General features: G+C 43.8%; 1 protein-coding gene across 1 annotated transcript in view; it reads left to right on the top strand.

Annotated features, from left to right (window-relative positions):
* The window catches only part of BAHCC1 (BAH domain and coiled-coil containing 1), a 164,046-nt gene that overhangs the window by 122,870 nt on the left and 16,148 nt on the right, over positions 1 to 25,028 (top strand). Inside the window, exons 11-18 of the mRNA XM_044673368.1 lie at positions 6,019 to 6,218; positions 6,579 to 6,712; positions 9,187 to 9,315; positions 17,771 to 17,882; positions 20,713 to 20,718; positions 21,680 to 21,944; positions 23,850 to 24,020; positions 24,493 to 24,806. Of these exons, the coding sequence (XP_044529303.1) occupies positions 6,019 to 6,218; positions 6,579 to 6,712; positions 9,187 to 9,315; positions 17,771 to 17,882; positions 20,713 to 20,718; positions 21,680 to 21,944; positions 23,850 to 24,020; positions 24,493 to 24,806 (1,331 nt within the window). The remainder of the gene's footprint in view (positions 1 to 6,018; positions 6,219 to 6,578; positions 6,713 to 9,186; positions 9,316 to 17,770; positions 17,883 to 20,712; positions 20,719 to 21,679; positions 21,945 to 23,849; positions 24,021 to 24,492; positions 24,807 to 25,028) is intronic.

Raw genomic sequence — 25,028 nt, 5'->3', positions numbered from 1 at the left:
TGTATTATGAAAGATAAAGTCAGAGTGAGAATCTTTGGACAGAATAATAAAGAGTTCTGCTTTCACTGCCCTCCTTCACCTTTCTGTTTCATAACATCATCTATTCTGAATTTGCTGTACAGCTACACAGTGTAAACCTCCAAACAGATTTTTGTCTAATTGTCAGGGTTTATCTCAATTTTCTATTTCCTGCCAGCGTGAGAGGAGCCTGAGACATAATAACCAGTGTGGAAGATGTCTCGGGCAATTCTCCCACTATTGATTTGAAGTGTCTGCCCCGTTATTAGTCAATTGATGTTCAAAGATTCTAGGTCCCCTTGCTTTCTTATGGAAGGTTTCTTAGGAAAGATTGACTCCTTGAAATGTGTATAAGGTTGAGGGAGGATGGGGTTGGGAAAAGGGAGAGAAAAACTTTGTGTCTCCTACTTTTGGCATATGAAACATTAAAGTCTTTTCCCCAGAAGAAAATTTACCCCTTACAAAACTAGCCCAGAAGTCTAGGCATCTTCTCCACTCCCAAATCCAATTTATTGAAATCCATGGCATCAGCTGAATTTTAACTGCTGCCTTCTGTTCTTTTTGCCCTTTGTTGGTGATGGTTGATTCTCTGATCCAGATTCTTCTCCCTCTTCACTATCCATTCCAAAGCACTTCCCTCCTTATAGTCCTCCTACCACTACCCACAAAAAAAAAAAAAAAAAAAAATTCTCAACACCAAACTATTTCAGTATCTTCAGAACTTTCAGATAACTTCAAGAAAAGTATATCTACTTAGCATTCTAGTGCAGTAGATAGAATGCTATATTTGGGATCAGGAAGACAGGAAGACCTAGGTTCAAATCTAAACTTGAACTTTAGCTTGTCTCCCTTAGCAAGTCACATAGACACTCTCTGGACTTCTCTTTCCTCATCTTTAAAAATGAGTAAGGTTGACCCGTAAGGTCCCATCCAGCTCAAAAACTATTATCTAGGACAAGCCAATAACTCATTCCAGAACTATCTCGACCTCAGGGTTAGTCAGACAACTTCTATAGTCTAATTTCGCTCTAGTCTCCCAACCTGCACAATGAATAGAGCACTGGGATTGGAAGCAGGAAGACCTGAATTCAAATCCAACCTCAGATATTTACTAGCTATGTGACCGTGGGCAAATGACTTAACCTCTGTCTGCCTTATTTTCTGCAACTCTAAAATGGGGATAATAATGGCATATACTTCCCAGTGTTATGGTGAGGATAAAACAAATTAATATTGTAAACAACTCTATATAAGTGCTAGTTATCATCATCATTATCTCCAGTGAAGTTGTTGTGTCTCAGGTACTGTGCTACTTTCACTAACACACCTCTGGCTAAAACTCACCCAATGCTTAAAAGATGTAGGGAACTCAGAGACCTAGTTGTAGGAGTGGTGTGAGTGTGCACATGTGTTTACAAAACTGGAGGAAGTATGTGTTTATGAAAAATGTTTGTGTGTGCTCAAGTCAAGTCAAGTCAACCAGCATTTATTAAATATTTATTAAATACCTGTGAGTCAGTCATTGTGCTAAGTGCTTGGGATACAAAGAAAGGGGAAAAAAACAGTCCCTCCTCTAAGAACTCAGTCTAACAGAGGATACAAACATGCATGCAACTATGTACAATTGAAAATAGAGGAGAAATTAGAACTAATCTCAGAGGGGAGGTACTGTATTTGAACTGAGGCTCGAAGAAAGGCTATGGATATGGAGATACTTATATGTTCTAGGGAACATGTGTATATGTGTGCATACATCATGCAGAGGTCTATATAATTCTGGAAGTCTGAGCCATCACTTTGCCAGCTGATCACTTTGTGCCTTTATTTAGCAAACCTTTTCCCAGTATACCAAATTTGGGAGACCTATATCCTAGAACACAAGTACCATTTTTCCACTTGGCCCCTCCCTTCCCCCAAGCTTTGGGGTTGGCAATCAAAAGTGAATTGAGTCAGAGTGGATATTGGCCTCAGGGATTAAGCTCTGCCTATGCCTCCCTCCCCTAAAGGAATGAGCTCCTCCTAGTCTCAGCATCCTGCAGGTGCTTCCTCTCCTTATTTCTGGTTATCTCCCACCAGTCCTTCCTGGAAGCACTAAGAGAACTAGTTTTATCACATACTGGAGGGAACAACAGAAGGTCAACTAAGCTATCCTCCTGCCTCCATACATGATCTTTCTCTCTTTCCTTTCTTTCTTTTTCTTTCTTTCTTCCTTTCTTTTTTCCTTTTCCTTTCTTTCTCTCCTTCCTTCTTTTCTTTCTCTCTTTCCTTTCTTCCTTCCTTCCTTTCCTCTCTCCTTCCCCCTTCCCCTTTGCCTGCTCTGTCTTTCTTTCTCTCTACCTTTAAACAGGACAGAATCTGTTCTTCTATTTTGATAGGTTTTTTCCCTCCCTGTCCATGAGCTAAGTGACTTATGTCGGTCAGGCAGGTCAAACCACTCAACTAGATAAGCAGTGTGGGGTGGGGACAAAAGGAGAGAATCTAATCTCAGAAGTGGATATTGCATATGAGTTGGTGCTAAATACTAGTTGGAAATTAGGGAGAGAAATTTTTAGGATCCCTAGAACAGTTCTCAATTTTGAGAGATGTTCCCAGGAGAGAGGGAGATCTCAATGTAATTCCCATAATAAATAAGACCGGGTGGACCATCCCATCTATGTGGCCTCCTCACAGCTTAGGAGGGGGAGGAGTGGATTCCTAGGAAGGCACAGTCACCCCTTCCCAGCCTTTCTCACACCATTTATATACTCCCCAGACTACCCCACTTTGACCCCAAACTGCCTCCTTCTGTGGCTGGCTGTACTAGTGTGGCTGTCAACACTATGGCCTGGCACAGACTCCTATGTAGAAGTTTTTAGTATCCCCGTCAAAACTTCCCCAACTGCCCCTGTAACAACTGCCTGGTATTTTAGAAGCAAACAGATGTATGAGTGGAGAAAGACCGGGTGGTTTGAGTCTAGGCCCACCCTTGTTTTTATTTTTAACCCCTGAATGAAAACCCCCTTACACATACCCACTGTGAACTGCCCTTTGAGCTTGGGATGGAGGCTTGATCTAGTCGAAAAGAAGGCTTAAATGACTCGGGATCTCAACACTTTTAGGATTCTCCCTCTTCATTTTATAAGGACCCAAGGCCCTAGAAGAATAGCATCTTGTTTCTAAATAGGGTAGTGGTGGACTGGATAAGAAGAATAAAACCAGGGAATTTAGCAAATCTAGCAAAAGACTATAGCTTTGCCCCTAACCTCTACCAACACCATTGCAGCTTCCAAGGTGGTCGGCAGGATCTAGCTGTGGCTGCCCCCAGAACAGCAAACACCTAGACAAGGAGGAGCTTGGGGACCAAGGAGTCAGGATAGCAAAGCTTTTGGCACCCATTGCCATAAGAACAGGAAGGAGCCCAGATTCCCACACCCTGGGCTTGCAGCAGTCACCCACAGTAGACTCTCCCCACCAACAAAACTGAATAGGAATCTCTCAGTCTTCTACCCACTTGTTCCACCCACCTCTCCACCTGGGGCAAAACCCTACAGAGCAGAGTTCTCTCCTAGGAGGGGTTTCTGCTCTATTTCTTCAACCTCTAGACCAAGGATAGATTGGAAAGAAATCCAACAAAGAAATCATCTAGTGTCCTGGCACTGTTGCCCAAGAACCTGGAGGCCTGGGAAAAGTTAACAGTGGCAGAGAACGGAGTTTTGGAAAAAGACACAGCATAGACAAAATCAGGACTGGGGGGTAGGCAAAGAAGGCAGCTGAAAGAGATAATAAGAGATACACTTTGATTCATTCATATATACGTATATATGAATATATGTTTTTATGAATATGTATTTTTTATGAATCACATATTTTTGATGACCAAAAAATGTCCCACTCTCTAAGGCAGACATTTATTTCCAGATAAGCTCATGATGAGGTAGAAAGATAAATAAATCAAAAGTATCAAACTTCAAATCCTGCTTCTTTGTGCCTCAGTTTCCTCATCTGTAAAATGAAGTACATTTGATCCCTCCCGGGTTCCAAGTCTGTGATCAAAGATTAGACACAAGATAATATATCCTTTTGTCAGAAATAACTATTAAATGGCAAGAGCATTGTGGTCCCCCTTGGAGGACCCATCATGGACTCACCATGATTAAATCCTAGAGCTTTGAAATGTCAAAGTAATTCTTGTGACGTGTTCTATGGGTATCACAAATTCAAACACACACATATGTGCGTGTAATGATCTTCAAACTTTAATTGACTAAGATTTTTGTCATTCAATCATTTTTGGTCATGTCCCACACTTCATGACCCCATTTGGGGTTTTCTTGGCAAAGATTGGAGTGGTTTGGCATTACTATCTCTGTTTCCCAGATGAGGAAACTAAGGCATGCATAGATAAGGGACTTGGACAGGGTCACGCTGCTAGTAAGTGTCTGGGAAGAGATGTGTCTTTCTGACTTCATGCCCAGCACTCTATCCCCTGTGCTGCCTTGCTGCCTAAGACTTACACTATGTTGAAGAATGGACAGAGGGTTTGAGCGCAGATCTCTAGAGGGGCAGGAGCTTAATGTTCTGTGGTACTAGGGGTTTGGCCATCAGTGAATTCAAGGGACCTAATCCTCTCCCTTTGGACATATCTTCCTACCTATAATTAAGATTATTATGTATTATTAGTAGAACCAAATTAGTCTTTTTTAAAATTTCGAACCAGGCAGCCTGGCCTTAGAAAAAAAGCAGCCTCCTTAGAAATAGGGATTGGACCTGTGATTTTACCCATACCTATAGTTTCTCTGTACCTGTGGCATAGAGGAAGAGACTGCCCTGGTGGGCAAGTCAACTTCTTCTCTTTGACTTGGGGGGTTTTTAAACCCTTACCTTCTGTCCTAGTAACAACTCTAAGACAAGAGGGCAAGATCTAAGCAAAGAGGGTTAAATAACTTGTCCAGGGTCACACAGCTAAGAAGTATCAGAGGCCACATTTGAACCCAGGACCTCCAGTCTCTAGGTCTGGCCCTTAATCCAGTGAGCTACCCAGCTGCCCCCTGGACTCCCCATTTTTTGCCTCAGTGTTCCTTTTTGAGCAGCTTCATTGCTTTGCCTTCCCTGCCTCTCTGGTAATAAGTTCAGCTTTTAATAGGAGAGCATCTCCAAACCCTGGAGGCAAAAAAGAGATGACCAGGGCACCAACTGATCAGGCTTTGAAATTCTAGGCAACTCAGTTACCTGCTTGAATAACTGCTTCACTGAGGGAAGATAAGCCAAGCAGAGGGAAGGAGGAGGTACAGCTAGGTAGCACATATAGGATAGAGCACAAGGCTGGAGTTGAGAGGATCTGGATCCAAACCTAGCCTCAGACACTTCCTAGCTGTGTGGACCTTGGGCGAGTCACTTGCCCAGTTGCCTAACTCTTGCCACTCTTCTGTCTTAGAATTCATACTGAGACAGAAAGTAAGAGGTTTTTTTTTGTTTTTCTTGTTTTGTTTTGTTTTTTTTACGAAAAAGAGGGAATAAACATTTGCAGGGTGTATTCTCTGAGCCAGGTACTGTTTTAGATGCACTACAAATATCTCATGATCCAAAAAAGTAGGTCAGTGCTATTAGTATCTTCATTTTACAGTTGGGAAAACTAAGGCAAACAGGTTAAGTGACTTTCCCAAAGTCAGAAGGACAGAGTAGGGCTGAGTGAATTTCAATAACTCAAACACACCTTGTATTTGGTATTTGAGAGATAGAACCTCTCAAGTATTCATCAAATACTCTAAATACATGATTTCATTTGATCCTTGAAACATCCCTCTGAGACAAGCAATACAGGTATTATTATTCCCAGTCTATAGATGAAGAAATTAAGGCTCAAAGAACTTAAATAACCTGAACTTAAATAACCTATCTGTGGTCATAGCACTAGTAATAGCCAGAGGATAGAGAATGGCTAAAAAGCTCCTTATTCTCTACTGCCCTTCCCCTTTCCCCCATTCTCCTTCTCCCATATACATTACCTTTCTTCCCATTCAGTGGAGGAAGAAGACTTGATGGACTTCAACCTACAACATCTGGCCACCCTGGCTGCTGCCTGGTCTCTAGTGGAGGCTGCAAGCCTGGAGACTGAACCTCCTGCAGCTGGGCTCCCTGTTCCTGATCCCTGCTGTTCCACTCTCACACCCCGGATGCAAATTCTCCGACGCAAATACTCATGGACCCCGAAAACCAAACCTGTGAGTAGAAAATTCCCCATATCTCCCCAGGCAATCCATAGTTTGGGTGGGGTGCAAAAGAACGAAGGTGGGGAGAGTCCTGGCCATGACTTTATTCTAGGGAGGACTGACCCCAGTGTAGGACTGATGGATGTCCACTATGATCCCAAGAGCAACTTCCTTTGGTCCTCATCCCTCTTTTCACTTTTCCTTTGGAGATGTCCTCACCACCTGCATGGAGAAACCTTGAGAGCCATTTATTTCCATGGATCCTTAGACCTTACCTGTGACCAGAACAGAGCAGCGGGTTCTTGCCTCCCCATCCTGTAATTATGTGTTCCCTTGACCCCTACTAAGAGGCTTCTATGCCCTCTTCACCAGGTTTGCCCTCTCAAGGCTGCCATTGACCAGCTGGGCACGAAGGAGGTAGAGATGAGGATGAGGCTGGTAGACCTGCAACGGCGTTACAAGGAGAAGCAGCGAGAATTAGCCAAACTGCAGCGGCATGACCATGAGTAAGTCTGTAGGAAGCCCAGAGGCTGAGGTGGGAGCAGAAAAGCAGGGACGGGGAAAGAGAGGGGCATGAACCACCACAGGAAAGGGCAAAGAGATCATCTGTCTGATGTCTGTGAAGCACTTCTGCCACTTCCTTGGTGCCCCACTAGTCAGGCACCATCTTTGTGACCCAAGCATCTCTTTGGGATCAGACATTTGAGAGTATAACCGAACCTAGTACCAATAAAACATGCAAAAAGAGGTAATGGCTTTCAGTGGGTTAGGAATGAAGGGGAAACAGTAAAAACAATAAATCAACAAACATTTCTCCAATAGGTTTAGAATACTGAATATCCTAATCCTAATTCTAACCCATAGCTAGGTATTAAGGAAGATACAGAGTTTAGATAAGACGTGAGCCCTACCTTTATGGGGTGTATAGTCTAGTTTGTGCAGCAGACACCAATTTATCTATAATAGAATTGCTTAGTAAAATGCCATGTATCATCCAAAGAAGATGGTCATTATCAATGCAGGGAGATAAGGTGAGAATTTATGGGGGAAAAAACTAAAAAACTTTTGATGTTGGTTAAGCTTTTTTTTTTTTTTTTTTTTTTTTATGCTTACTTTCTGTCTTAGAATTGATACTGAGTATTGGTTCCAAGGCAGAAGAGTGGTAAGGGTTGGACAGTTGTGGTTAAGTGACTCACTTATGGTCACGCAGGAAGTGTCTGAGGTCAAATTTGAACCCAGATCCTCTTAACTGCAGGCCTGGCTTTCTATCCACTAAACCACCTAGCTTTCCCTAGTTAAGCTTTAAAGGATGGGTTGGAATTCACCAGTAAAAGGTGAGAAAAGAGGAATTATAGACCTGGGAATAGAGGAAAGTTCAGGGCAGGTTTTGAGGGTAAAGCATATAGTTAGGTTTGGCTAGGACATATAATATGTAGAAAGAATAATAGGTGACAAGACTGAGAAAGTAGAGGAGCACTGAATTTTGGATGGCTTTGAATGGCAGGCAAGTGTAGGTTAAACTTAATTTAGTAGGCAGTTGGGGATCACTGAAGATTCTTGAGTAGAAGAGTGACGTGATCAGAAAGTTATTCTGAAAGTGGTATGAAAGATGGACTGTTAAAATCCTGTTTTCTCACTACTTGCCTTAATTCAGAACCACATCACTCTACTTTAAAGCCTGGGTTTGCACCTTCTCTTTCTCATTTCCTATTTAAGAGTATTTAGAGAATAAAAGAATTTATGCCCCACATAGGAAGATCGCTTAAATTGAGTCAAAGAACCGTAATGAAGATTAGGGTTAGAAAGAACCTTAAGAGGTCATCTAATCTGATCTCCTACCCAATATAGGAGGGAAAGCCATCTGCAATATCCTGATGGATGTTAATCTGGCCTTTAACTGCTTTCATTGATGAGGAGCTTACTACCTCATAAAGTAGCCCATTATACTAGAGGATGCCTCTAATTTTTAAAAAGTTCTTAAAGTGGGGAGTTGGACTAGATGACCCCCAAAATCTTCTCCAGTTCTAAGATTGGGAGTTCTTAACTTGTCTTTTTGTTTTCCTTTTTAAACCCTCATCTTCTGTCTTAGAATCAATACTCTGTATTGGTTCCAAGGCAGAAGAGCGGTAAGGGCTAGGCAATGGGGGTTAAGTGACTTGCCCAAGATCACAAAGCTAGGAAGTGTTTGAGGCCAGATTTGAACCTAGGACCTCCTATCTCTAGGCCTGACTCTCAGTCAGCTCAAGAACCCAGCTGCCCCCCATGACCTTGTCTTTTAAAAATATTTTGATAATTACATTTCAACAGAACTGGTTTCATTTGTAATTTTATGTATTATACTTAATGTATTCAAAAACATTAAGAAAGTTCCCACAAGCTTCTTTAGACTGCCAAAGGATCAATGACTCAAAAAAAATTAAGAACAACTGATCTAATGGTAGCGAGGTGGCTTAGTGGATAGAGAGTCAGTTCTGGAGTTAGGAGGACCTGGGTTTAAATGTGGCCCCAGACATATCCTAGCTGTGTGACCCTGGGTGAGTCACTTAACTCCAATTGCCTAGCAAAAAACAGTAAGTTTTTCATCCTTGAAACTGATATTCAGTATCAATTCTTAGGTTCAAGATTATTTTAAAAATTAAAATATATTAAAAAAAAAAGAACCTCTGGTCTAGTATACAATTCTATATAATCCTGTATTCCTTTCTATTGAGCTAAAAATCTGCCCTCCTATAACTTGCACCCATTGGTTCTGCCCTCAATAACCTCATGGAATAAATAACCTTCCAAATGGCAGCCCATGAGACATATATGAAGGGGAGGAGGAATCAGAGATAGTTCTCAAAGAAGTCCTCAATGCAATTTTCCAACTCAAAGGAGACACCATTTCAGGTTAGTGGGCTCTGAGGTCAGAGTTCTGGGTTAGAGATGCAGATTGTTCCAGAAGGCTCTCACTGTCATCATCATTGTTATTCTCCCTCAGGAGAGACGAGAGGTCCAGGAGCCCAGCTCGGCGGGGACCAGGGCGACCGAGGAAACGGAAGCACTCTGGCATTCTGCCAACTCTGCGACAGGGCAGCCACCTCCCCAAGTGTGACAGCAAAAAAGTCAAGTGAGTGTCCCCTGCGGGAGGGAGTGGGGGCCAGGTCTGGGAAGCCCTTAAGTCTGGTTGCCCAAAGGGCTTGCAGGGGTGCGGGTCTTGTCCTACAAGTTCCAACAACGCTCTCTGTGGATGGAGTGGAGCAGAGTCAGTCCACCATCCTGTCTCAGATCAGCTCTATCAGTGTATGCCTTTCTCCTTTCCCACTATTCACTGGAGCTCTCTTTCTATCACTGCATTTCTCTCTGTGGCCTCTGCTTTTTTCCCCCCCTTTAAACCCTTCTCTTCTGTCTTAGAATCAACACGATCAATCCCAAGGTAGAAGAGCAGTAAGGGCTAGGCAACTGGGTTTAGGGGACTTGCCCAGGGTCACACAGTTAGGAAGTGTCTGAGATAAGATTTGAACCCAGGTTTTCCTATCTCTCTATCCATTACCCTGTATATAACTTTTTTTTTTCCTTAAACACTTACCTTCCACCTTAGAATCAATACTGATTCCAAGGCAGAAGAGTGGTAAGGACTAGGCATTGGGGTTAAGTGACTTGCCCAGAGTCACATGGCTAGGAAGTGTCTGAGGCCAGAGTTGAACCCAGGACTTCCCATCTCTAGATGTGGCTCTCCATCCACTGAGCCACCCAGCTGACTCCAACTTTTTTTTTTTTTTAAATCCTTACCTTAAGAATGGGAGTCAATACTATGTATTGGTTCCCAGGTAGAAGAGCAATAGAGGCTAGGCAATGAGGTTTAAGTGAGTTGTCCAGGTTGTCTGAAATCACATTTGAAGCCAGGACCTCCTATCTCCAACCCTGGCTCTCTGTCCTCTGAGCCACCGAGCTGCCCCCTGGCATCTGCCTTTTGGTTCCTCTGGAACTAGAGCTGCTAGTTGAAGGGTTCCCCTGCTGGGTGCCCAGGGAAGGTGGGTACCTTCTTTTCTTGTATAGCAGCTCCTGCCCCAGCAGACCGCGCCCTCTCTTCCCCTCCCCCTCCCGTGTCTGGCAGCTCCTCCCCCCTCCCGGGAGGAGGTGGGGGGAGGGGTGCTAATATGTTAATATCACAGCCCCAGCCTCTCTACATGGAATCCCTAAACTCCCCGGATCCAGCTCCCCCTATCAGTCGGTGGGCCCCTCGGCACCCACAGCAGGGGGGCCAGGATGTTGATCACCTAGTTTTGGAGCCAACATCCCCCCTCCCCCTGCCCTGTGGCCTCCCCCCTCTGAAGTGTGAGGCCGTGTTGCATAAAAGCCTCTTTATCTGTGCTGTATAAAGTCGTTGGTCACGCTGCAATGGTGTTCATCGCTGCCGGCGCTTTGTTATTATCCATTACCCGCCCGGCGCAGTCATTCTCACACTCTCGGGCCCTCTATAATTGTCCTTCTCTGCTACAAATTGCCTCTCCCGGCAGGCCTATTTGCATAAATCCTCCAAGCTCTTCCAAACATGATTGGAGTGAGTGTGTGTGCACTGCATCAATCCTGATGATTTGGTAATAATAGTTAAATCTGCACTAAATGGTTCCTTCAATTAAGACAGAGAAAAAAAATTAATCTCTGGGTTTTATGTCACAAAACATTAGCAAACGTAGTGAAGGTTAGACGAGGGGAGGGGGGGAGTAGTGTTGGCTTCAGGTTGCATCAGGGCTCTAGTATATGGCTGGGGGATGCTCTCCTTGGAGCCCCCCTTTCTCCTCCCCCAGATCAGAGAGCCCCTGGATCCCCTCAGTTCTCCTGGGCATCCCTCATGCTCCCCTTGGGGGAGCTGCCAGAACCGGAAGGGGAGGGTCTCCTGCAGACCAGGGTCCTGCCAGGATTTTCCATCCAGGGAGTTGCAGGAGCCCCTTATTCTGGGCCAGGCCCCCAGGCTGAGCTGGGAAGGAACTTCAAGAAGGGCGGAGATAGAGCCACATGTAGACTGATTAGTGGCAAAACCCTTGCACCAGTACTGCCCACAGCCTTGACTTTCTGGGGTCATCAGATGTGGCTCAAGGCTATATCCCTCGGTTCTAGCCCAAGGCTTACTGTCACTCAGTCCCCTCAGGACCAGAAAGGTGGAGGAATCTTCCTGGTCTTCAGTTCTTAGAGGTGGCTTTATTTGGCCCTCCAGAGTCTTACTAGGCACTGACAAAGGGGCGGCAAGGTGGCTTAGCAGAAAGAGAGCCAGGCCTTGAATTGGAAGGATCTGAGTTCAAATGTGATTTCAGACACTTTCTAGCTGTGTGACCCTGGGCAAGTAACGCAATCCTGTTTGTCTAGACCTTGGCCTTCAGTCTTAGAGTTGTTACTAACAACAGTAATTTAGTTACTAAGACAGAAGAAGGGTTTTTTCGTTTGTTTTTTTAATAGGGACAAGCAGGAACAAGCACCATTTTGGCTCCCTCAGAGTAGAATTTTGGGGAAAGGGGACATTTTATTGATTGACAGGGAGTCATTGGAAAACTCCCCCAAATGGAAGAGTTCTGTGGAGATAGGTTCTTTAAACCCTTACTTTCCGCAGAAGAGTGGTAAGGGCTAGGCAATGGGGGTTAAGTGACTTGCCCAAGGTCACACAGTTAGGAAGTGTCTGAGGTCAGATTTGAATCCAGGACCTCCTGTCTTTGGGCCTGGCTCTCAATCCACTGAGCCACCCAGCTGCCCTAAGATAGGTGCTTCTTGACCTACTTGAAGCCAAAACTTCAGGCCTTTCCTCAGACTTTCAGGCCTGAAGAGCTAGAGAAGAAAGTACCAGATACTGAAAGTATATTTTCTGGCCAAGGAAATAGTAGACTTTAAACCTGAGGGAGGGGGGGAGATAAGAGGGGAGTGAGGGAGAAAGACAAAGAGAGAAAGGGAGGGAAAAAGAGAGGGGGGAGGGAGGGAGGGAGAGAGAAGGAGGGAGGGATCCTTCCAATTCAAGGCCTGGCTCTCTTTCCACTAAGCCACCTTGCTGCCCCTTTGTCAAGGAGGGAGGAAAAAGAGAGAAAGGTATTGAGAGAATGTTTGGGAGGTGATTAATTTACATTAAACCATCTCACAACTACCAGGTTCCTCCTGGGGAAGATTAAAAGATGAATTCTGTCCATCAACGATCATTTTAAACACCTACTGTGTGCTAAGTGCTAGGGAATCCAAAGGAAGGCAAAAAACAGTCCTTGTTCTAGAGGAGGTCACAGTCTAATAAGGAAGGCAATATGTAAACAACTGTGTACAAATAAGAAATACAGGATTAATTTCATATATGTATATATGTGCACGTGCACACACACATACACACATACAGGAATGATTGGTGATAATGACAGAGGGAAGAAAGAAATAAAATGTAAGAAAGCTGGAAAGTTAGAAAGGAACATGTAGGTTATAAAGGGTTTTATGAGGTGATTTTATAGGTGATTTTATTTTTAATCTTAGAGGTAATAGGAAGCCACTGGGATGATATGGTCAGACCAGCAATTTAGGACAATCACTTTGACAGTTAAACAGAAGATGGACTGGAATGAAGAGAGCTTGGGACGAGGGAAACCAACCAAGAATTAATGGGAATTGTAAATGAATGGGTAGATGTAAAGAGAATCCTCACCCCCTACTCAGTCAGAGGTGGAAAAGATAGGAAGCTGGGATGGCCCTGGCATGCCACTTCCCTTTGCTGGTCTCCAGCAGAAAAAAGGGTTTTCAAGCACGAGCAAGGGAAAGTGAATGGGTACCCTTGGTATATGGTATGAGATTGCTTCCCAGTTTTTACATCAGTTTTTGTCAAATAGTGAGTTCTTTCTCTAAAAGCTTGGATTTTTGTGTTTATTGAACACTAAGTCACTGTTGACATTATAACTGCCATTTCTTAGCCAGTACCAGATTGTTTTGATGATTATCTCTTTATAGTATAGTTTGAAATCTGGTATTAGCCAGGGCTCCTTCCTTCATTTTTTTTCATTAATTCCCTTGATATTCTTGGCCTGCCCTTCCAAATGAACTTTGTTATTTTTTCTAGTTCTATGAGAAAAATTTTGGGTAGTTTGATTAGTATGGCACTGAATAGGTAAATTAATTTAGATAAGATTGTCACATATATTGGCTCAGCCTATCCATGAGCAATTAATGCTTTTTCATTTATTTAGGTCCAACTTTGTGTGAAAAGTGTTTTGTAATTGTGTTCAGTCTGTGTACTCTTGGCTAGTCACAACCTGGGAATGGTAAACCACACAGTGGAGTGTAGCAATAAAGGTGCTTGCCTGTGATAATATGTATGGCCAATATAGGCAGCTCAAGTCACTAGCCAAGCCATACCAAGATCCTAGCCCACCAAACGACTGTGATTTCATAGCCAATCTTCAAGGAAATACATCTGAAAGACCCAGAGTTCTGGACCTTGGTACCCCAGACACAGGAAGTAACTTTCTTTGAAGGTGTGTGCTTTAGTATCTAGATAAACTAAGTGATATCCCTTATACCTGGAACCTGGATAGACATATTGACTGGGTCCAGTATATGAGTAGCTACAGTTTTAAATACTTCTTGGCTTAAAAATTTTAGGTGAGGGCTTTACTGTTTCCTACATAGGTGTGAGTATAATACAAACCTACCTAACCCCAGTGCTCACCCTATTTCTAACATACCCGTGGTTGTACCAAAACATATATAATATTTTCCCATTTATTTATTTATACCAATTTATCATCTATCCTTCTTACTTTTTCCCCTTTGAAAACTTTTTTAAAAACATAACAAACTTCATAACATATTTATAGCCCAGTAAAACAAATTCTTACATTGGCCACATCCAAAAATGTATGTCTCATTCTGCATTCCAAGGCTATCACTTCTCTGGCTAGGGATGACGAATGTGTTTCATCTTTAGTTACCTCTGGCATGGTTTGTCATTGCATTGATTAGAGTTCTCAAGTCTTTCAAAGTTGTTGTTTTTTTTTCTTGATAACATAGCCTACCATATGCTTGTGTTCCTTCCCATCCAGCCCCAGTGCTGAGCAGTGGGCAGCAGTGCTAGGGGAAGAGGAGAGGAAGTGGCAGAGAGGGGCTGCGGTGAGAGCTTGGTCTGAAATTGCATACCCTCCATCTTCTGGGCTGTTTGGTACTCAATAGAAAACTTTTCTGGTGACTCAGTAGTGGTGGACTAAGGACTGGGGATGGAAGATAAATGTTAGGAGATCCAGAATTCCCTAGGCAGGGTGCATGCATACAGGCCATTCCCTTCCCCTCTCCCCCAAGCTGGAGCTGGAGTCAGAACTCCAAGCCCTTGGAGAATGAGATAGAGGAGTGTGAGTGACCCATTCCTGGTCCTTGGAAAGATTCCAGAGAAGGAGCCAGAAGCAAATATTTGAAAGACTGTCACATGGAAGTGGGATTAAACTTACTCTTAACCCTCAAGGGCAGAGGTAGGAGCAATGGATGCTGCCAAGAAAGAGATTTATGCTCAATATAAAGAAAAACTTAACCATCCAGTAGAGCTCTCCAGAAGTAGAATAGGTTGTTTTGGAAGGCAGTAGATTTCCCTTCACTAGTGATCTTTAGGTAAAGGCTGAGTGGTTACTTTTAGAGAGGATTTTTGGTCTCATCAAAATTGGGTAAGATGGCATCTGAGGTCCCTTCCAACTCTGAAATTTTGTGGTCTTGGATTATAGCTCTCAGGATAGACAATCTATCTGTCTCCTGGCTTGACAGCTCTCCCAAGCCATCAAGTTGGGATCTCTTAGAAGAAATTGGCCCTAAGAGGTGTTCTGAAGAAGCAATCCATCTACCCATAAGCATTTATTAAATACCTACTATGTGTTGGGCACTGAAACTAGGTTCTGGAAATATAAAAACAAAAGTGAAACAATCCCTGTCAAAGAGCTTATCTGTATCAGGAGAAGCATGTACATGCCTGTATGTGTGCATATGTATGTGTACACATACATGATAGATACAAGGTGATTTTAAGGAGGACAGTATTAGTAGCTGGAGGAATTAGGAGCTTATCTGTATCAGGGAAAACATATATGTGTATATTATGTATATTTTATTTATATACATATGTTTTATATACATATATTTATTTCTACATAATAGATGCAAGGTGATTTTAAGGAGGGAAGGTATTAGCTGCTGGGGAAATTAGAAGTTATTGTATTGGGGAAACATATGTGTGGGTATGTACATTTATGCATGTATGTATAAACATGATAGATACACAATAGCTATAAGGTGATTTTAAGGGGTGTTAGCAACTGGGGGACTCAGGAAAGGCTTGAGCTGAGTTTTAAAAGAAACTAGGGTGGGAGGGTGAGGATGGGCTACACATGGAATGTATGAAGGGAGAATAATATGTAATAAGGCTAGAAAGGAAGATTGGACCATTTGGGAAGGGTTTGTCACTTTGGCAGCAATGTGGGGAGGAGAGACTAGTACAGTTTAAGAGGCTATCGCAATATTGTAAAGGAGAGGTGATGAAGGCTCAAAAAGTTGACAGAAAAGATCATGTCTTGATTTTATATAGGTAGAAATGATAAGACTCAGAAATGGATTGGATATTCGAGGTGAGGGTAAGGAGTGGAGTGGGACATTACAACGGTGAACTTGGATTACAGAAAGGAGGGTGATGCTGAGTCTGGAAGAAACGAAAAAGAGTTCTGTTTCAGGTATATTGAGTTTGAGATGCCTGCAAGAGACATTCGATTTGAAATGTCCAAAAAGAAGCTGGTATTACAGGATGGGAGCTCAGGAGAAAGATTGGGGCTAGATTGGAGAATCATCTGCATGGAGATAATAATTGAAGCCTATGGAATCTAATGAGGTCATCAAGTGAGAAGAGAATCTACTTTCCCATTCTCTCTAGTTCTTCAGGCTTTAGATAAGGGTCACCTCCAGCAGCTAGGTTGCATGGTGAATAGAATGCTGGACCTGAAATCAGAAAAACCTTTGTTCAAATCCAACCTCAGACACTAGCAAGATACTTACCCCTGTTGGCCTCAGTTTCCTCATTTGTAAAATGAGCTGGAGAAGGAAATAGCAAATCACATCAGTATTTTTGCCAATAAAACCCCAAAAGGGACCATGAAGGATTGGTCATAACTGAAAACAACTGAATAACATCTTCAGCAACTCTGTTTCCTGGCTGTTGGCAGTTCTACAGCAAAGGACATTCAATTTGAGGCTGGAAGAAGGGGTTTTAACCTTATTATGTCGTGGACTCCTTGGTAGTCTGGCAAAACCTATGGCCCTCTTCTCAAAGTAATATTTTCAAATGCATAAAATAAAATCCATAGTATTACAAAGAAAATCAGTTATGTTGAAATATGATTATAAAAAAATTTTTTTAAAGGTCTTGGGCCCAAGGTTATGAATCCCTTGAGCTAAAAGGAACCTTACTCATCGTTTCCTTACCTTGCTTATTTTATAAATGAGGTTACTTTTTTTAAGTAGAGACTTTTTTATTCTTTTTTTTATTCTAAATTCTCTACCTCCCTCCTACCCAAACAGAAGGCAAGAAAAACAAAACCTATTACAAATATGTATAGGCAACTAAAACAAATTTCTGCATTAGTCATGTTCCTTCCCTGCCCCCTCCAAAAAAAAAAAAAGCAAGAGAAAGAAAGGAAAAAAATTATTTCCATCTGTATTCTGAGTCCATCTGTTCTAGGGCTATCTTTAGAGGGCAAAGGTCCATTCTATCTTTTCACATATACCCACTGCCACCTGAGCTCAGCCTTCATAATAAGTTAAACAATCCCCTTCAAAGAGAACATTCCTGGATACTTGGCTGTACTGCCACAGTGCCTGTACCCAGAGACCAAACTCCAATGAGTTTGCCTAGCATAGAGGCACCATGATGATTTGAAAAGGATCCAAGTAGCCTACTCGGGAGCTACATCATCTCCATCTAAAGGAAACAAAGTCTTTTTCTAGCAATACTATTTTTTTTAGCCCTTGCCTTCCATCTTAGAATCAATAGTAAGTATTGATTCCAAGGCAGAAGAGTGGTAAGGGCTAGGCAATAGAGTTTAAATGATTTTCCCAGGGCTCCTTGGCTAGGACATATATGAGGCCAGATATGAACCCAGGACTTCCCATCTCCAGGCCTGATGCTCTATCCTTTGTGCCACCTAGCTTACCCCTCTTGGGTTGTTTTAATCACCCTTATATCTATTGTTCTTTGGGAGGTCTTTGTGTAAACATGGTCTTTGCCGTGTCATCCATAATGGCCTATAGTAATTACCTTGACTATAATGGAGTCCGATCCAAATGTCAACATTTGGATCTTGGCGGGACCTCAGATATTGTCTAATGCAAATTCATTTTACAGATGAGAAAACTGAATCTCAGAGTAGACACATGACTTGCCTTTGCCAGTTCTGGTTACCTTTGTCAATTGGTGGCAGAGTCAAGACTAGGACCTCCAGTTGGAACTTCTGACTGGCCATCTAGAGTTCTTTCCACAAAGCCAATTTGCTTTCTGTGGGACTAAGTCATCCTTTCCTCCTTCCTCCCCATGTGTCTCACAGATCTGTGAAGGCCAGCCTAAGCATCCTGTGTGCAGAGCTATGCAGCGAAGGAGAGCCCAAGAAGAAAAGAAGCAAATTAGATAAGGGGGTATATGGCAGTCTCAACTCCCAGGTGAGTCCTACCCCCATATCCCTATTCAGTCTGTTTCCCACACTCTTTCCCTCCTTTCTGTTCCCATCATTTCTTCCTTTCCATGTCCCTGGTTTGTTTTGAAGTGATCCCATTTTATTTCATGCTAGCAGTCAAGAAAGGAACATGTTCCCATGTGCCTTTTCTATCCTTGCTCTCTGTAAGGTTGTAAATGGTTGTTGTGGGTGAGAGTTGTAAAATTTCTTATTGGATCCCTTACCAGTTGTGAGTTTATTGCCAATTCCTCTCTATCCCTGGAATTCCAGAAAATAGACCCTGGATGGAGGGCCTTTGGGATCTGCAGCCCTTAAGGATTCCCAGCCTAGTCCATGAGCACTGTGTCCTGAGCCTCTTCCTTATAGAGACTTCTGTCTCCTAAAGGACAGGCCTCAACAGTGGGTCAACCAGGCATCAGCAGTTTGTGGATCTTGATCACTCCCTTCATTAAGCTTCCAGCTGGCAGTGTCATCCCTGCCAACACCACCCCCAGCACATGTACATAAGCATGTGCCTCCACAGGGAGAGCAAGGCAGTATCAGCACTCCCATTCTCCTTCCTTGCCTTCCCCCTTCTCCTAGCAACTATATTGTCAACAGCCTTAACTCTGTTCTTAGGCCAGAGCTTTAGACAATCACAAGTGGCATCTCTCCAGAAAAAAAAGGACATTTTTTGTCCTAAAAGGACACAGCAGGTACAGTCTCTGTCCTCTAGGAGCTTAAATTCTAGTTTGGGCAGCTAGTGGATAGAGCAGAATGTCTAGAGTCAGAAAGACCCGAGTTCAAAGCTTAATCAGAAACAGCTTTGTGGCTCTGGGCAAGTCACTTAACTTTTGCCTCAGTTTCCTCAACTGTAAAATGGGGATAATAATAACACTGACCTTACTGGGTTGTGAGGATCAGGGGAATAATTATAAAGTACTTGGCACAGTGCCTAGCACATAGTAGATGCTAGATAAATGTTAGCTATTATATTTAGTTGTAGAAGCAGAACACAGACTTAAAAGAACTGAAAGCTGTTGAAGAAAGTAACATATCAGACAATAAAGAAGTATTTATTGAGAAACTTGCTGTTCATTAATTCATTCAGCAAATATTTGAGTACCTCTTTAATGTACTAATACAAGGGCAGTTAGACTTATAAAAGAAAGATTCAAGACATAGTATCTTCCTACAAGTTGCTGTCAGCGTATTGCCCTGGATAGAGTTCTGGATTAGGAGTCACAGGACCTGAGTTCAAATCTTTTCTCTGCCACTTCACTATTTTTATGGCCCAGGGCAAATTACTTCACTCGTGGGTCTCGGGTGTTTAATCTATAAAATGAAGGGTTGGACTAGACAAATGACTTCTAAGGTCCTTTCAAACTCTAGATCTATGAAAAAATGAGAAATAGTATCTGTTTGTGTGAGTTCAGTGGAAAGACATGGTGGTGCAGACCTTTGAATCTGGCTACTACTGGGGGTAGCCAAGGCTGGAGGATCAAGAGTTCTCAAGAGTTCTGAGCTATAAGAGGGCTATACCATGTCCAAAACCAATATGATAACGTCCCCAGGAATGGGCTAGGTCCTTCAGCTCATGTCAAGAAGGGCAAGCCAGCCCAGGCTGGAAAGTGAACAGGCCAAAGCTTCCAAGCTATCGGAAGGGGTATTGGGCCTGCAAATGACTGCTGTACATTTAGCCTGAGTGAAATAGGGAGACAGGGGTCTTCAGAAGGAGAGAGAGGAAAAAGGAGAAGGAGAAAGAAGAACTGGATTTGGGGACCAAAGACCCAACCTTGAATGCTTTCTCTGCTACCTACTGTCTTTGTGGTCTTTGGCAGTCACTTAACCTGTCTAAGCCTCAGTTTCCTAATTTGTAAAATGAAAGGTTGAATTTAAGTTATATCTAATTTCCCTTCTAGCTCTGAATTAAAAAAAATTTTTTTAAAGTTTTACTTTCTGTCCTGGTAACAATTCTAAGACAGAAGGGCAAGGACTAGGTAAACAGGGTTAAATAACTTGCCCAGGGTCACATAGCTAGGAAGTGTCTGAGATCAGATTTGAACCCAGATCCTCCAAACTCCAGGTCTGATGCTCTATTATGCTATGTCACCTAACTTCACCTAGCTCTGAATTCTTTAATTCTCAGAGCAAAAATTAATACTATAGGTAAATTTCTTTACCTTTCTATGCCTCAGTTGTCTCAACTGTAAGATAAGGTTATACTTGATGGCTTATGAGGTCCTTCCCAATTAGTTCTATCTATGGTCCCATTAAACATTAAACCCAATAGAGGAAAATTCAGATTTATAATGTGGCTGAAGCCCTGGATTGAGTTGCTTTACAGAAAGATTCCTTTAAGGAACAAACTCCTCTAGGATACTTAAAATATGGCTCAATTTATGGAAATTGGGTTTCCACAGAACTTCTCAGAAACTCATCTAGTATGTAAAGCAAGATCCAGTCCTAAGATAAATCAAATATACCAGTAGTAAGGAGATGCTGGGAGAGGGTGATAGAATCCTCAGTCTTTATCCTCACAAGGTAAGGATGATTTGCAGGGCAGCATAGTGGATAGAGAGCTAGCTAGACCTAAGATTAGGAGGACTTGGGATCAAATCTGGCTTCAGATACTTCCTAGATGTGTGACCCTGGGCAAGTCACTTAATCCTATTTGCCTAAACTTTGCCTTTCTGTCTTAGAGTTGTTACTAAAACAGAAAGGTAAGGGTTGAAAACAAAAAGAATCATTTGTAAAAAAACAAAAACTCTCACTTGCAAAGTAGAGGATTCAGAAAGGCTCCATCCCAACAATTTAGAGAACTAAAGGCCTTAAAGAGCCTAGTCTTTTCTTCCCATCTCCCCCCCAGCATCCATACACAGATAGGCACCTCCTTATTCCACACACTCTACAGCCTCCCCCAAATCTAATGCCTTGCATGTGCTCACGCCATCCTCCGTGACCTCTCTCTTCTTTCTCCCATCCCCATTTTAAAATGCAAAGCTAAACCGCCCTCCACAGGCAATTCACTGTGTCAGAACTGTCTCTTCCCACCCCCACCCCCTCTTTTTTCCCCACTTTTTGCTTTAGAAAAAACAACTCTAGCCAGACACTTTGGTAAACTGGAGTGGCCACAGTGCCCACAACTTTCTGGGTGTCCTTGACCCCTCTGCCCACCCATATGGAATCCAGAATGGGCCAGGGTAGGGGAAATGGGATTGCCGTGGTCTAGCACCAATTTTAAGCTTGTCATCCGGGAGCCAGACGCAGTCAGATTCGGGAAGGCCCAAACAGATTGGCACCATTTCCACCCAGGCCCAGACTTTGCCTTGGCTCCTTTGAGGTGTGAGACTCCAATGGAGTTGGCACAGTCCAAGCAAGGCACTCAGCTAAAGGGAATCTGAGAAAAAAAAAATTCATATATCCTCATCCAGTCCACCAATAACAAAGAAACAAGATCTGGCTTTCTCTAGTCACATGAGTACTAATCCTTTTACCCCCACCCACTTTTAGCTTCTGGTGAGATTCTGGGCAATTCTGCCAGAGGGCAACGGGCCCTTGGGATAATTTGCAGCTTCTGTACTTTTCCCAGAGGGAAGAGAAAGGGAGAACTGAGCCAGGGGTCCAAGCCACCAAAAAACTCAGCCCAGTCATGCAGCCTAGCTTCATGGGAATTTGCCTGGTCTGCTTGAGGAGGTAGATTTCTGTCCCTAAACACCATCCCACCCCGCCCTCCCCAAACCAGTTGGGTATGTTATGGGTCTTGAGAGCACTGAGTAGTTTCCCTTTGCGGGTTGTCCACAGGAGAAGGTCCGGTGCAAAAAGAGCGGATCCCAAAGCAAGGTGGCCCAGCTGAAGCCGAAGGTCAGGAACAAAGGGCTGCCAGCTGGCATCAGCCCCTTCCGGCGGAAAGAGGCCAACCCTGGCGGGCGCATCCAAAAGAAGCTTTCTCAAGCCAAGAGCACCAAGGTGGCCTTGGCAGCCAAGCACCCACAGCCAGACAGCGACGGCAAGGACAGCCCTAAGTTCTCAGCCAAGCCCACGGCCACAACAGGGGAAACCGAGGCAGGCAAGTAATCCCCACCTAAACCCATTCTCCATGGCCAGGGAGAGGTGGGCAAAGACCTCATGCTGCCAGAACTCATTCAGGACCCGTTTGGCATGGCCTGGGCCCAGTGGCTTGCTCTGAGTGTCTGGAAGGTAGAGGGAGAAAGAGGGGAAAGAAAAATGCCCCTTGACTGCTGGGGAGGCTACGGGCATCAAAAGAGGTGTGCATAATGTATGTCTTCTGTGACTGGACCCCAGCAGCTAACCTGAGTACCTAAAATGAGGATACCGATGTGTATGTGGAGGGAAGGAGTAGAACAGAGACACCAGACTTCATCATCCTCACTGAGGAGTCCCTCCCTCCTCCCGTTTCCATCCCAGAAGCCTAACGAGTGGCCCTGGAAAGCATCTTGGAAAATGGAATTTTAAAATAGCCCTAGTTTTCTTCCTGTGAATCTCCAGCCCAGGATTTGACCTGGGAGCCTGCAGGATGTGTTATCAGGCCCCAGAAAAACAACACACGCATACATAAGAAACACAACACTGAATAAATAGATATTTCCTCTCCATCTTCCTTTCCTCCCCCCCTTCCTCTTTCCCCTGACTTATTCACCTCCCTTACTCATACCAAAAAAAAAAAAAAAAGGTGGGGGGCAGCAAAAACTTCTCATTGGAAAGAACAAAGACAAGTTCTGAGGGCTGGAAGAGGGATGAGGAAGCAGGAAATAGAAAGCAGGAAGAACTCTCTGGATAGGAGATTGCTAGGCTGTGGGATAAGATTAAAGGCTGGCCAGTGCTTTCTGAGTGAATTCGGGAAGCCCTGTACTTTAGTCCTTTGGCAATTTAGGTCCTAATTCCCATGGGCCAGGCCACGCAAAAAGGTGGCGGTCTGCCTCTGAGACTTGTGAAGATAAATTGAAATTATGTGTATTGCATTCCACTACATAAGGTGGAGTGGGCTGATAGCTGCCCCAGAAACAATAAGCATCAACCTCATTTATAATCTCACCTCATTCGCCCAAACAAGGTTCAGAACAGGTCACTCTATTTCTTTGGCTCTGAATTTCCTCATCTGCCAAATGACTAGATGATCCCCAAGGTCCTTTTAAGCTCAGCTCTCTGGCTTGGCCCTCAGAGTCCATCCTAGATGGATTCTAGGCCACCCCTCTCCTCTTTTAAACTCACCCGTTCCCTTACTTGTAACCAAATAATCTATGAGGTATGTGTGTGAGTGTGTGAAGTCAAAGTGATGAGCAGCGTTCCTGAATCTCTGCCCCATCCTCAGCTCACAGAAAACTTCATTCACTAGCCATGAAAGGTGCTACTTTTCATAATCTGGTGAACTGAAGACTGAGAACAAAGCTATGATATTCCAAAGCAGGCATTCTTAGCTTTTTGTGTGTCACAGATCCCTTTGGCATCCTAGCAAAGACTGTGGACCCCTTCTTACAACTACAAATGCATAAAAAATTATATAGGATTACAAAAGAAACCAATTATATTGATATACAATTATCAAAATTGATTTGAAAAGAGGCAACTAGTACTCAGTGGATAGAAAGCCAGGCCTAGAAATAGGACATCCTGGGTTCAAGTCTGCCCTCAGAAATTTGCCAGCAGTGTGACACCCCCACCCCATCCCTACCCCCCACCCCCACCCCCGGGTAAATCACTTAATCTCAGTTGCCTAGCCCTTACAGCCCTTCTGTCTTGGAACCAATACGCAGTATTGATTGTAAGGCAGAAAGTAAGGGTTTAAAAGAAAAGTTCTCAGACCACAGATTAAGGACCCCTGCTCTAAAGAAAAGGGCTCTCTCCTTGGCAGAAACCCAGGAGAGATAGCGACTGGCAGAGCATGGATGTCCTAGGAAAGGTCATCTGAGAACCTGAGCCAAGACCAGCTAAAAGTATTTCTCTCTTCTTGTAGGCGGAGGCCAGGATGGGGACTATGACAGTGAGGACTGTGAGGGACTTGCAGGAGATGAACCTCCAACCAAAGGGGCCAATCCTACAACGTTGGGGCCCTCCCCATCCTCAGTGGTGAAGATGGAAGCAAATCAGAAGGCCAAGAAGAAGAAGGAGAGGCAGGGTTTACTAGGTAATGAAGGAAAGAAACAATGGATGGCAGATGGAGGAAAAGTGGGAATAACTAACAAGACTACCCCCCTCCATGACAACATTGTGGCCCCATTCTGAGAGCACAAATCCAATTCAGCGCCTATTCAGAATGGCTTGATTGCATGGCATATGAGGAGCCCAGGAGGCATTCAGAAAGCATCCTAGCAGCAGAGCCTATTTTTTTCAAAATAAGTTTTTCTTGATATTTTCTGTTTCTTAATATCACCATAGTATCCCATGAATCCCTCCCACTCTGCTTTCCAGAAGGTGGGAATCCCATATGCAAAACCTATTTTTAGGTTCAGTTTCTATCAGCCATTCTTAGGGCTATCACCCAGTACCATGCACCAGTTATGTGCACCCCTGCTAGCTCCAGCCCTCATGGGCACCAAGGGTATTGGCACCCCGAGCTCCAATAACTTAGCATTTTTGTTTCTCATTTTTTCCCTAAGGGTCCTGCCGGATATCCAGCCCCGAGGGTGAGGTCAAAATTAAGAGGCGGGCAGTGAAGCCTGGAGCTGAGACTCGGAAACTGGAGCGGGCCCCGGTGCGCAGGCGGCCAGGAGTGTGTGATGGAGAGGGCAAGAAGAAACTAAAAGCCAAGCCCAAAGACAGCCTTCGTCCAGAGCCCGGGGCCACACCCATTGGGGATGATCTCTACAGCCAAGCCCGGGCTTTCTCTTCCCGAGAAGAGGGTGGGAAACTGGCCAGTGAACGACTAAAGAAAGCCACAAGGAAGAGCAAAGTGTTACAGTCAGCTCTAAGGGTGAGAGGGCTGAGTTGGATCCAGGGAGTTTCCAGAGGAAGAATGAACAATGGGAAATAATGGCCCTTACTGTTTCTGTGTGGCTAAGATTGTACCCCTGAGCATTGCAGCTAGAAACTGGCACAGCCAAAGCAAAGGATAGACTCCCTTCCCCTACACACACACACACACACACACACTCTCTCTCTCTCTCTCTCTCTCTCTCTCTCTCTCTCTCTCTCT

This window comes from Gracilinanus agilis, chromosome 4, assembly GCF_016433145.1.
Source record: "Gracilinanus agilis isolate LMUSP501 chromosome 4, AgileGrace, whole genome shotgun sequence".
NCBI classification, from domain to species: Eukaryota; Metazoa; Chordata; class Mammalia; order Didelphimorphia; family Didelphidae; genus Gracilinanus; species Gracilinanus agilis.
Note: the sequence above shows the minus strand (reverse complement) of the source record. Positions and strands in the feature narration are given on the sequence as shown.